This window comes from Buceros rhinoceros, unplaced genomic scaffold (genome assembly GCF_000710305.1).
Source record: "Buceros rhinoceros silvestris isolate BGI_N320 unplaced genomic scaffold, ASM71030v1 scaffold6100, whole genome shotgun sequence".
Classification (NCBI taxonomy): Eukaryota; Metazoa; Chordata; class Aves; order Bucerotiformes; family Bucerotidae; genus Buceros; species Buceros rhinoceros.
Window position 1 is genome coordinate 5,009 of NW_010391190.1, and position 14,112 is coordinate 19,120.

A 14,112-nucleotide genomic window follows, 5' to 3' on the forward strand; every position below is an offset into this window, starting at 1 on the left:
GCATGAGGTGTTGTGGCATTCGGCGACCCCTTTGCAGGGGGGTGCTGCTGCAGCCTCCCCTTTGTGGCAGCTGCGATGGGTACCGGGCATTTGCTTGTCTCTCTACCACGTCCTTCCTCCAGCTTTGGTGACTTGAGCCCTGTTGGGATCCCAAGCCCTTGCTTCACTAGATGGAAATGTCTGGCCTTTAGTTTTCTGCTAATCCTCTGAAATGATGTGAATTGTTTACTCCTGCACCAAAATGACAATAAATGATTGTTCACTGCAAAAGGTGATCAGGAGCTTCTCTTCCAACTGAGCCACAAGCAGCCCTCAGTGTTGGCAGCTCTGGTGCCGAGCCATTTCTTAAAAGGCTTCAGCAAACCCCAGGCATGTTACGTTCTGCAGAAGCCCAGCATTAATCCCCCGAGCCATGGGAAAGCCCTGCCCCTGGTTTTGCAGCTCAGCATCTCTCCACCCCTCCTGCCCCATCACCTTTTTCTTCCGACGCTTTAACTCTTCTCATTCTCTCCTTGGCAAACACAAGGAGTCTTCCCTGGCTTAAAACCAAACAGATCTGGAAGTCGAAGAGCGGAGATTGGTGGGGGCAGAATGCAAACAAGTAAGTGCTAATTGCTGGCAGTGGTGCTGCGCATTGAGGACGGTTATTCTGACCGCATTTATTGGCCAATTAAGGGCTTTACTGGATGTTAGGCGACTAACATAAACGACTGCCTGATGGGTTTCCCAGTCCTGCTGCCGATTTGCGATTTTCCTACTGCACTTTTAGTCACTTCACCAGGTGTGCTAACCTAACTGTGCTAACCAGGTGTGTTTCCCTAACGCACCCTTCCAGTAACTCCTGCAGTCTTTGCTCTCTCTTGATGGTTGGACTCAATGATCTTAAAGGTCTTTTCCAACCTCAATGATTCTCCAAAAAGTCACGTTCTGGGCATCACTTGGGTAGGAATTAATGCTTCACCGGGGAAAAAAACACATTGTCTGCTTCTCCCTGAAAGCATCACCTGCCTCAGATACACCACAAAAATAGAGAAAAAAGGGCAAAAGGATGAACACAGAGGCAGGTGATGCTGGGCTCTGAAGAGCTTTCCACGGGACACATTGCTCCCCAGTCCGGATTTCCGCTGGGTTTTTCACAGACAGGGTAACATCAAGTTTCTGAGCAGCATCTCCGGACACCTCTTCCACCTCCTGACACCAAACCATTGAGCAGCTCTGGGAATGAGCGACATGTGCTGCCCCTGGGGAGGACCCTCAGGAAGGTAAATTGGGCTGACTCCAAACCAGAGGGTCCCACTGCCACTCATCCTCCCCAGGGTATTTTTGGGAAGGAGGGGAAGGGGAAGTAAGATGCTGATGGTTCTTCACCACCATTAAGGAACTCTTTTATGAGGGATGCTGTAGATGCTCAAAGCTTTCAAGAAATTCAGGAGATCAGCCAAAAGTGTGGAAGAGAAATCCGCTGTGGATTACTAAACTGATTGAAAACAAGTGGCTCAGGAGTCCCTGAATTTTAAACAGTTACAGGCTGGGGAAATACATAGCAAAATAATCTGATTTTACACTCTCCTCTGGCATTGGCTTTTTGCCACAGGTGGAGAAAAAGTGTTGGTGTGGGTGGATCTTTGACCTGGCTCTTTAAGGTTAGTCTTATCTGCTATTCATAAATCTTTTTTTTGTTTTGTTTTGTAACGAAAAGAGCTGAATTTGAGTGAGCATGGCTGTCTTCTGGAAAACAAAGCTGTTAACTGGGGGGTCAGCACCGTCCTATCATCACACTGCATGTGCTCGCTGTGTGTGCTGTCCCCAGTCACCTCATCCCTTCACACCAGTTTGGATTTGTCATAAAGAACAGGTAAGAAGCAGCAAGGGAACGAGTTTGAAGGAGGGCTGAGAGTACCTACAGAGCAAGCATTTTCTTGGCTCTGGAGCAGGTTTCTTGAGCTGGTGCTCCCAGCACCCATCAAAGCTATTCCTTCGCAGGCAAGGGTTGACACGCACAGCAAGGCCTTACAGCAGAGCGACAGTCCAGTTTCTACAGTAATTGTCTCCTTTCTTAAAAAAAAAAAAAAAGAAAAAAAAGAGAAAAAAGGGGTGGGTGGGGTTTTCCCCTACTCTCATAACAGGAATCAATAGTTTTCCTCCAAAAATCTCTTTCTGACCCTTGTTGCTTTGCAGTAGGGTATTGTATTTTCTACCTGTGAATGCCACCAGCTGAGAGCATTTCAGGAGGACATAGGGTGGGCTTGGGGTAGGAGAGAAATGTGGGCATGAAAGACATCCTTAAATCTGCACCACCATCCCTGCACCAGGATCTTCCAGAAGCCAGATCTTAAAAGGGTTGTTAGAAAGAGTGAGCAGCCAGCCATTCCCATGAGAAAAATCAAACCCCAAACCCTTTAGGAGGGCAAAGAAGGGGAGGGACGGATGATTCCTAAAAAAGCACTACTATAGCTTTACACCCAGGGGGAATCCAGAACAAGTTCTCTCACATTTGAAGTTCATGTTTCGAGTCCAGAAGGGGAGAACACAAAGCATCCTCCTCCTGCTTTGGGGCTGGTTGGACATGTGATGGGGTTAAACAGGGTGGGAAAACCTTGCAAGAGCAAAGGCGTACAGTTGCTGCATGATGAAACAGTGATGTAGACCCCCTAAAAAAAGAAAAAAAAATTCCACAAGCAATCCTGTCGTTTTTCATCCCCCACTGCTGCTACAGCATCCCTGGAGAACTTGGAGAATTGAAGAGTAGAAAAGTAAACAGAACATTTCACCCAAGCCCCGAAGAAATACCCATCAGACAAGAGAGAACTGACGGCGCCCCACAGCTCGGACACCTGATGGGACAGGCAGTAACCTGAAGAATGAACAAATCTAGGCCAAGACACAAGCAGACGTAAAAGAAAACCAAAAAACCCCCAATCCCATACTGTGGGCAGTCACGCTCGGTCCGTGAAGGGGCAAGCTCACCTTTCCAACCTTGGCCAGGTCTTGAGTAAAGACCCCCTGCAGCGAGGTCTCCGGTCCCGTGATGCACTGGAGAGCCCGTCCATCCCCGTACTGACTCTGCCCGTGCTGCCCTCTGGTACCAGCCCATGCCCTGTGATGGGTGCAAGACCAGGAAAGAGACATCCCCAGTCTGATTCTTCTCAACTGCTTATCTGTGGCCATCGTATCTTCCTCTTCGTGAGGGTAATAATACCCCACTTTTCCCACCTCTTCACAGCTCTACTCAATTTTTGAACAACCGTACTTTCTCTGTGTCTCTTATAAGGTGGGACAAGCAAAGCCGGCCAAACTGCAGCATTGGTTGTCTCGCTCCATGGTGCCTTTACTGATCTTAGTATCTTACATTTCTTTCTTCGCTCCACGGTGCAGTTATTTAAGTAATTTCCCTTTTTTTCCTCATGTATGCACATTTACTGAATTTTATCTGCTCTGCTCTGTGTCACACCACACAGCTCTCTTGGTCTTGCCTAGTTTGCCTGCAGCCATTGATATCACTCACCGTATCGCCAGCCCCTTGAGACACGCTGGTCCTGGCAGGGACCCTTCTGGTATGTGGTCTGCTCAGCTGAAAACCCATCACCTCTTGCTCTTTGCTCTGTCCCACCTCCCAACCTTCTCCACCAGGGCAGTATTTTGTCTTCTCCTTGGGCCTACTCTTGATTTCTTCTTGAATGTGCTCAGGCCAGGACCTTTACACACGTTAATAAGTCAATCGCTTGCCCATTGTTCAGGGCTTGGAATGACTTGTTCAGAGAAGCCTAATAGAGAGCCATGATTTTTCTTCAAAGAAGCGATTAGGCCATACTGTATCATGACCTTAAAGATGTTTTATTATTCTTATTTTAAATGATCATTTCAATCAATTTAGCAGATACAGATGTAACCGTTACTGCCCTAATTCCTTGGATCTCCTCCAGAGACTCTTAAAGCTTAGGTGCAACATTTACTACTCTCTCTTCCTCGGGGAGAATCGCTGTTTTTAATGAAAGCTGGCATATTTTTGCTGGGAGATCTGTCACTCAGTTCATGAGCACCTTCAGAACTCTCAGCTATACACCATTATGGCCCGGTTGACTTACTGCTTTTTAATTTATCAATTTGCACCATTACTGGCTCTTCTGACATCCCAGGTCTCAGATAATACTTCATCTTTATTACTGGCAAAGAGTGACAGTATCTCGTCGTTAATACGGGAGGGAAGTGGGGCCAGGGCAGGTGTATTTCAGGCACATGGCAATGAAGACTCAAGCAAAGAGGGAAGCTGCGACAAACAAGTTTTCTTGTCTTTATTAGAAAGAGACCTATACAATATAGCAGTCTCTCTCTCCAGTACTTTACAACTTTTTTTCCGTTTTCATTTATTATTTTTTGTTTTCATTATTCAGAATACTGTACAGCTGACACAAAAATCTCAACGTGGAGAGAGAGGAAAGGGAAACATAATACAAACTGGCATACTTAATCAAACCAAAATCATATGAAACAACAAGCAAAGTGAAATGTTTGTCAATCGGTTTAATTACAGTACAAACAATATAAATAAAGCATCATTGAGTCATTGTAAAACAAACTTGCTGAATGAGGTAATATAAAAACAACAACAAAAGATGTTATTTTTTTTTAATAATTTCCACACTGTCTTGTCATCATTTATACATTACTATTTACAGAAACAGAAAAAAACCAAACCCAAACTTGCTCTAAAGCCTGCCATGTGCTAGGTATCTCCTGCCTCTCCCCCAAGCAGAGGTCTTGGGTGTCTCTGCTCACCTGGGCTCCCTTTCTCTCCATCCCAACCCGAAAGACATACATCGCAAAGCAGAAAAAATGTAAGACTTGGGGGCTAAACGAGGCCGAATGTAAAATCTAGCCTTTGCAGGCAGTCACAGGGTATAAAGAAATACAAAGAAAAACCCAGCATACACATTCACTTCCCAAGTGGTGCCAATGGCGCTTCCCAAAATAAAGGTGCTGGCTAGACTGAACCTCAAATCACAGTCTTGCTGAAACCAGAGGCCAAACTCCAGCTTCAGAGAAGTCAGGATACAACCCGTCTGCGACCAACTCTGACACCTTGGTGCTGTTTTGCCTCAGACTTGGGCAAAGCATTTGGGATTCGCTCAAACCTTGCTGAAGGTGAGAGGTTTAAGGCGGCAGGAGCTGCAGCATCAAGCCCCCAGCGATTCCAAACCAGAGTCCAAAGGCAGTCGTTACACAAAACAAGTCCCTGGGGTTTTAAAAATTGTTCCTCTCCCAAATACCCCCTCAGTTTGTGCACCCACCTATGCAAACCGTCCACCTGTGAAAGATGCTCTTGACACTGAAATAGCAAAAGAGAGCTGGACTGGAAGTGTGTGGTCCCCTGAAACCTTGGTATTCCCACAGAGAAAAGGGCTGTGCTTTTGAGGACAGCTACGTCCTATTATCCCTGTGGACTGGCAAAATGAGCTCAGTAGATTCAACAGAGAATCCAGCTGAATCCCTGGATGCATCCAAAGAAATGGTTGGAGGGGTTTTCAACAGCATTTCAAAGAAATCACTTTGTCACAGGTGCAAGCAGTGTACATGAAAGATCCTCCCGCCACCTCAGTGCCATGTTTCTAATCACACCTTGTCTAGCTCCAGTAAACACCCTTCGTGCACTGCCAGACTTGCCCTCTCCCTATTACCCCCTGATAAACTGAAAGCAAGGGTAGAAATGGCATGAACAACACCTGGTCAAGTTTTCCCAGACTACTTCGTACACGCAAAGCCTCAGCACCGGCCTTTAGCTGAGGTTTGAGGCTCCCTCACAGCAAAATTTTGAGGCCAGAGATTAATGGGCAAGGTCACAGGGAGGGAGGGACGAGGAGCTGTTCTTGTGGAAGGACCCACCTGGAGACTGCTCTTCAGAAACACCTTGCCACTGTCAGCCCTAGCGCCCCACAAACAGCAGCAGGACCCGAAGCATTGCTGAATCAGCTACAGGAAGGCAGCCTGCTGGTTCCACAATTCAGTTCAGCCACTAACTCGAGTCTCAAGCAAATTTATATTAAAAAAGGCCTCTGAGCAACAAGTCCTCTGTCCTTTTCACATTTGGAATGTCCTTCCTTGGTGTTTCCCATGGTAACACCCCCCCAGGGCTGGCGAGCTGGGACTCCTCTCAAGCAAGGGGACTACTTCAGTGCCAGCAGCCAAGTTAAAGGTTTTATCAAGTTGAGTGTTGCTGTCTGAAAGAGCTTGAAAGAGCTTTTTTTTTTTTTTTTTAAAAACCTCTGTGTGAATCCTGGACGTCTGACAGCTTGCAAGAGCCGTGGTAAGCCTGTACGTCACATTCCTGCATCTCTCCATCCCTTGACCAGGTGTTTCCCATCCTTCACTTGCCTCCTGCGCTCTTGGAAATGGCTGGTCTTAGTCAAACTGGGCAGCTTGCCTGTTTAGAAAGATCTAACTGAAAACCTGGCTCTAGCTATAGATTTTTGATTCATGTGTAAAAGTGCACACATACATTTCCACAATTGCTAGCAGCAGTATGTAGAGCATATAAGCATATCTAAGCTCACAGACACACACCAAATGCGAAGCTCGTGTAGTTAGTGACCTCTGTGTGATACAATGCCTTGACCTTAGGACTCACACCACCCTGACTGCGCCTCATCCACCAATTCAACTCAATCCCCAGATCTGGGAACTAGCTGCCAAATAACAACCCACCTTCGGTACCAAAACCCTTCCTTGGTTCTGCTTGGGGTTTGCCTTCAGCACAGATCAGACACCATCAAGTTGTCTGCTGTGAGGGGTTTTACTCCCTGTACCTTGTCATTCAAGAGGACCAGGGAAGTGTTTCCAGCTACTTCAGTTCTCAGAAACAAAAAACCACTGATAGGTTCTGGAAAACGGGGCATCACGAAAGAGCTGATGGTGCATTCACTGCCAGCAAGCAACATGGGCATCCCAAACGCATGCCATTAGACCTCTGTAAGCATCCCCACCCACCACCCCCCTCACGTTTTGTACATAACACACAGGTAAAAATTACTAGCTCTGAAGCACTGCAAAATAGTCAATCCTTAGTACTGGAAGCTAAACACACATCCAGAAAGTTCATGGCCAAGAGAAAGGTGAAGTTCTGACTGTCAACAGAAGTGACCGCCACTGCTTGGATATGCCACAGGGATTTGGGGGACAGGCGGACACAGAGAGATGGAGAGGCTAAAACTGCTGAAATGCACAGAGACATTTTTATTCCATCTGCCTACAAGCAAAAGCTGCCCCCTGAACACTCCGGGAACTGTAGTAAATGATGGGAGTTAATTCACCCACATGTGGCTGTCATCTGAAATGAAATACAGGGGCCAAGATGACCAGACACATGCCTCGTGATTTGGGACTTAAGATGGCTCTAAAAAAAACCCCAAACAACTACTTTTTTTTTTTTTTTTTTGAGAAATCATGCAATCCTCCTCTCAAAACATGAACTATTCACAGCTCCTGAAAATCTTGGCCAAAACTCTTTGATTCTCCCTTTAAAATGTGAGACAGATTCAGTCAACTCAAGGTTAACTGTCATGAGATGAGATCACCCAATATTTACTTTAAAAGCTGTCCCACAGTAAACAACAAAACAAACCCTAGAATATCGTAATACAACAAATCTACCTACCTACAGCTTTAGGTATTTTGCTTTATTACCTCTATATCTTTTCAAACAGGAAATTATTTTCTAATAAAACCATTCAAACCAACGTTCTTTTTGTAGCTTAGAATATAAGAAGTCAAAACTCATTGCAGAACCTTTTAATTTGGGTAGTTTAGTGTTTTTCTACCTTGAAAAGAACTTTAATCTGGAGCATTTTTTTTTTCTGCTATGCAGCAAAGACAACAACATCCAAGAACAGTTTTCTACAAACAAATTTTAAGCCACCAAGGACGGTAGGAGATGTTGAACTAAGGACCCAAGACTCATAGAGATCCCATGTACAAATTGCTGTAGCAGCCACCGGAGGGGAAAAGATGATGCTTGATGATGAGATGTGGGTGGACAAGTTGTCTCCCACCCAGCCAAGCTGCCCCAGGTTTGGTCCCTGATACTGTCCTCCTCTACCTTGAGTCCCTCCAGCCACAATCACCATTTGTTCCCTGTTAAGGTGCAAACGCGGCTCCCCGAGACATCTGGAAAGGGCCCCTTTGGGACCCCCTTGTGAAATCTGTGCTTGTCTCCACTATCGCTACTTTATACTAGAAACTACAAATTACTTCATTTTTCCCGATCTCCATACAAATATAAAAGATGCAGCTATCCAAACCCCATATAATCTAATTATACTACATTACAGTGCCAGAGATCATTTCTAAGCCCGTATCCGCATTCCCACCTCTACTCCTCTCCCTACTTTACTCAGCTTCCTCTGGCCAGGGGAAATCTCCAAGTGCAGCTAAAGCTTTTTTTTCGCACTAACACACATAATTTAAGGAAATGGGGAAAAGATGGCAAATTAAACAATATTAATGTTTACACGGTTATCATACACTATGCCCAAATGCTTAAAAATCCTCTCCACCTTCCAGGAGCTCACTTGGCTCTCTGAGCAGCACTGAGCTCAGAATATACCAAGGTTTTCCAAAACCAGCCTTTCTTCTGCCCCCTTTTATCCACGAAATTGTAAATCTGGTAACAGGTGCCCTTGGTCAAATCTCTGCACTGGCAGGACCCTGAATTTTCCCAAGGTCAGATCTTATTTCTACATAAACAGTGAGGAGAAGTAAACCCTCCTCGACTCTGGGGAAATCAAGGTTCAGATGCTGGATATGACACAAACGACCCATCTCCACTGTTCACCAGCAATTAGCTTAAAACAAGTAGAAGGAAAGCGCCGACAATAACAGCAACGGCTGACTCGCTCCTAGTGTTGTCGTCGTGGTGGATAAAGCGCAGAGGAGGGGGGATTTACAACTACCTGGGATGATGAGAAGGGTTAAATGGGTGATGCAACGAAAACCACAGCTGCAGACTCCATTTGTGGAGAAAACAGCTTGAGCTAACGTGTTTCTGTTGGGATTCCTTATTGACTGAGTCTCAGTTTGTTTTTAATTTGCTCAGAATGTGTTCAAAGGGCATAAACAGCCTGGCAAGCGGTTTCTACAAAAGCAACGAGGGGGGCTAAATGCGAGATGAGAACGGAAAATGGACAAGTTAACAGAGTGAAAGCAAAGGGAAGATTCCTGCAGGTTCCCCAAGTGTCAGTACATATTGCCTGTTCCTGCAGCACCCGGATGGCTTCAAGAACATCCTCTGCAAAGTGCAAACGCATCCCCTGAAAAGCACACAGAGCCTGAAGACCTTGTCTCGCAAAGCCAAGCCCTGCCAGGCTCCAGCCATGGAGAACTTTCCTCATCCTTACTCTCCGCTGTGGTGGGAAGGAGTTTCCCCTCATCTCCTTCAACATGCAAGAAAGGGGTGGAGTCTACGCTGGCCTGACTTCCTTGCCAGGTGGCCTGTCCCACTATCTCAGGAGGTGCCACACAACTTCTCTGACCAAATCCACTTGAAGAGGGGATGCTGTAGCCAAGACCCCACGAGGCATGGACCCTTGGGGTCTGACCTCCCATGGCTGGAGCACCACTAGCTGTAGTGCCAGAGAAAGTCTCTCCTGACTTGGAGAGATGGTGATGGGTGATCTGTCTTTCGAAGGGATCACCACCGTATGCGTGACCAGGTATCCTCCCTGCAGACCCCCAAAACTTTGGGGGAAGCCATCACATAGTCTAGGCCACTTCAAATAGGTATTACCAATGCTTACATCTCCAAGGGAAAAAAAAAAATACTTTTACGTTAAAAGCAGCTGTGCTACTGTTTACTCAAAATATGAGGTTACTAGTTGGCTAGCCTGGATATATAATTTTTCCTGTAATACAGTGGAATTTCCTCTCCTAAAATATTCTGTGTTTTCTCAATGTTCACCTTCAGAAAATTTTCATGAAAGGAGTTTATAAATTCTTCTACCTGAAATCTGCATGACAGCCTGGTTGCCCTTGTTTCTCAAACATCACTCTCAGCTTTATAAGAGGAAGGTGGCCCAAAGAGAACATTAATTTATGCACAGAAAGTATTTTCAATTAGGAATAAATCAGCTTGAAAATGGAACATGCACAGAGAACTTAAGGGCAGCAAATCTGCCTACCATGTATTTGAATCGTTGGAGTTGATTTTTGGATACAAATGCCCTCAATGCTCCCAGCGGAACAGCAGGCAGATATAGCACCTCTGGGACCACGAGCAGTGATTCCTGAATCCCCGCTGCATCCCCCCGCAGGGGTGTAAAGCTTGTGAGCACCAAGACACAGCGGGCTTCACAGCATCCCCTTCAGCTGCACGTTAGGTGGGTTGTCCTGTCGCTGAAGGACCACCCCGAGTACCAAAGATCAGGGAGCTGCATGGGAATGATGGAGAAATAGCAATTATTACAGACACCCTTATTCAATTAAAAAAAAAAAATTAAAACTACCCCAGTATGAAGAGAATCAGCTGTAACCTTACTCTGACGCAGCCAGCCCAGGCTGGCTGAAGAAAGATTCCCCCCTCAAATAGTCAAAGGTCTATACAGTAACAAAGTACAAAATGAGAACACCACTGAATAGGAAAAGCTGGTCAAGATTTTCGTGCTTCCACCCTGAGGCTCACTTTTCTTCCACAAATCTGAAATTTCATATTTTTTTTTTTTTACTGAAGATACCCGGATTTTTTCCTTTTTTCCTTCACATTTTGTCCACATATCGTTTACCTAGCAAATGCAATGTTCCTCCTGTTTGTACGTCAGATGAAATCCAGAGCCCCAAGGAAGAGCACCACTGAAGGCTTGGGAAATACATACGAGCAGGTAGATTTGCAAATTATTATGCTGTGTGCACCTCACTGCCTTCACATAATTGCTCCTTTGCCTTCGCATTCAGTTGAGTTTTCAACTTTTGCCGTGATATACCCTTCCCCCCTCTTCACATTGCCATACGCCACTTAAAAAAAAAAAAAAAAAATCACTTTTCCACCTGCCAAAAACCATACAGCCTGCGTCCCCGTGCCAGAATCCCACTTCGCTGAAAACAGGAGAAGCTGGGATCTGCCCGGTAATACCAAAATAATCAAATCAAGTATTAAAACTTGGAATTCAAATGAACTGTCCAGGCTACTTTCACAAGCCATTTTTCTTCCCGAAAGCAGCCAAGTTGGGAGTCAAGCGCAGCCATGCCCTGCCCGCCGCGGTGAGGGCTATCAATTCTGAACTTAATCAAACCTGATCTCCCCACAGCCAGGCTGGGGCTTTTTGTCTTGGCTTGTGAAAGCTTCATGACTTCGGGAGTAAAATATATTTACGGCGCTGAGAAACGGCCTCTTTTTCCTTTCTAAAAAGGTCTCGTACATGTTTTTTTTTTCCACGTCAAACGGGCCACAATCTCCTCTTGGTATGTTCCTCAAAGGCTTGCGATGGAAACAAAGAGTTCACTGCTGGGAATATTTTTGATGTACAATGATCTGTAGCCCACAGATCCTAACTAGATGCACATTATTTAGTTCACATCCATTACAGTTTATAAATTAACAGAGATGTCATTTTCTGTACAAAAAAAAAATCAATGCATATTTATGGTTTTTTTATTCAAATAGATTTTACATACATATAATCTAGAGACACAATACAAAAATCTGTATAAGTTAGGCAATGCATCACAGGAGTGACCAAAAACTCAACACATTTACCTTGGCAAAATGACAGAACCTATTTCTGCTGGCTGAAAAAAATATTAGCCTTTAATGCGTTTATTAATTTCAGTAGAAGTACTTGAAATGTTTTTCCTTAGCGGTATTCATTACTCCTTTTTGTGTTTCATAGTTACTCTTATTTATTTTTTCCATTTTGTTTTTACACCAAGGAGACTGCAGTCAAATAACACTCAGCAACTCATTTCCTCTCTTTGGACTGAAAAATTAAACAGATACTAAATTATGACAGTGAATTTAGAAAGGAGGGCTCCAAGGGCTTGAAAGAACATGTCTGAGATAATATGATGCTTCTAAGAATATTGCAATCACATCCAAGCAATCACCGAAGCGTGCCATGTAACTACCTCCTCAGCTAATATGCTTTTTTCTCCGTGATGACTAATCATGTTCTATTAAACAGCGGTAATGCTGGAAGAACTCAACTATACAAGTGTAATGAAGCCAGTATTCTCCCCGGACAGATTAGCTACAACTGATTTGACACATACCATCATAGGAGCTTCAAACCTGACAAACTCTGTGCTTGCTTCTGATTTATGCCGTCAAGCTCTTCAGAGAAGAGAATGAAATCCAGGCGTCGCGTTTGGTAGAGGTGAAATGTACTGATGTGCTTAACTGTCAGTTACGGAAAGTCACCATCTCTCCTTTCTTCTCCTCTCACTCGCCTCTCCCTCCGCCCCTTCCTTCCACGCTCAGGGAGCCTGCATCCCCCGCCCCGGGGATGACCGCTCGCCCACGGTCCCAGTGCCACGCGCAGCGTGTCCTGCTCAACCCATGTGCTCTCACCTGCTTGATTCCATCATTCGAGAGCTGTCACTGAAACAAACTGCTTTCTCTGCAGCCCCTTTTGCTCCTTCTCATCCCCTCGCGCTCTCCAGATGTGCTGTTTCCGGATGGGACAGGGATGTACCGAAGGGAAAAGGGAAAAGGAGAGTTACCAGATTCACAGAGCAGAGCTGTGATGGGGATGGAGGAATATGAGGCTGCGGATGTAATTCAGGTCAGTGAAGACACGAGTGAGCTCCTCAGATGATGGTGGGCATCCTTCCGCTGCTGTTGTTCCGGTTATTGTTCTTCCTGGACAAGTTTGGCGTGGCCATGAGGACAAAGCGCTCATCAGGGCAGCCATACTGGAGGAGAACATCAATGCACTCCTGGCTGGAGGCCTGCCGGGCGTAGGCCAACGCCGTGTTCCCGTGGGCATCGCGTGCCATCACATCGACGCCATACTACAGAAAGAAGAGATGTGTCACCGGAAGCTGTGATGCCAACGAAGCGTTAAAACAGAGGGAGCGGATTCAGGACAGGTAGGTTTGAATTTAAATGAGGATCACAGAAACACAGACTGTTTCAAGTTGGAAAGGACCTTTAAAGGTCATCTAGCCCAACCCCCCTGCAGAAAGCAGGGACATCTTCAGCCAGAGCAGGTTGCTCGGAGCCCTGTCCAACCTGACCTGGAATGTTTTCAGGGATGGGGCTTCTACCACCTAGATGGGGAGAGGGATCAGGAGACGGATGGGGAGAGGGAGAAGAGGGAGTGGGCAGGATACCAGCCTGCAAGGTGAGCACAGCAGCTTGGAGTCACATATGTAATTGCTTCTACAGGGACAGAGCCTCATGTGTCTAACGAAATTTGCCACAGTGGTGTTTCAAACAGGGGCTAGGGGAATCACAGGCTGGTAGGGGTTTGAAGGAACCTCTGAGGATCACCTAGTCCAACCCCCCTGCTAAGGCAGGTTCACCCAGAGAAGGGTGCCCAGGGTGGTGTCCAGGTGGGTTTGGGATCTCTCCAGAGAAGGAGACTCCACAACCTCTCCAGGCAGCCCGTGCCAGGGCTCTGCCACCCTCACAAAAAAGTTTTTCTTTGTATTCAGATGGAACTTCCTGGGTTCCAGTTTGTCCCTGTCGCGCCTTGACTTGTTGCTGGGCACCACTGAGCAGAGTCTGGCCCCATCCTCCTGGCCCTGAGCCCAGCCCTGTCCCCTCACCCCATGTTTCTGGGCAAACAAAGGGATGCTTTTGCCCCTAGCATGACGCTCTTGCGCACGCCCCACCCTCCTGGCACCCCCATTTAGATGTTGATCAGCATTGATCAGCATTGATCAGATCCCCTCTCAGTCTTCTCTTCTCCAGGCTGAACAGCTCCAGGAATCTCCCCTTCCTCATTTCTTACACTCTCCTTTACTTTCCATCCAGCAGCAGATGGGCAGAAACATACTTTTTCATCATGGTGCTGCTTTTTGAGAGCGGGCAGTGAGGAACATCCAGACCCAGGATACTAAAAAACTCTTTGTGAAACCGTCAAATAGCAGGTCTGGGAGGTCCGGCTGACGGAGACAGCTAAGCGAAAA

At 46.1% G+C, this 14,112-nt stretch overlaps 1 protein-coding gene across 1 annotated transcript in view; it reads right to left on the reverse strand.

Annotated features, from left to right (window-relative positions):
• Positions 1-11,454: 11,454 nt before the first annotated feature.
• Positions 11,455-14,112, reverse strand: part of LOC104497276 (arf-GAP with GTPase, ANK repeat and PH domain-containing protein 1-like) — a 49,477-nt gene continuing 46,819 nt past the window's right edge. Inside the window, exon 6 of the mRNA XM_010140514.1 lies at positions 11,455-12,990. Within this exon, the coding sequence (XP_010138816.1) occupies positions 12,787-12,990 (204 nt within the window). The 3' untranslated portion in view covers positions 11,455-12,786. The remainder of the gene's footprint in view (positions 12,991-14,112) is intronic.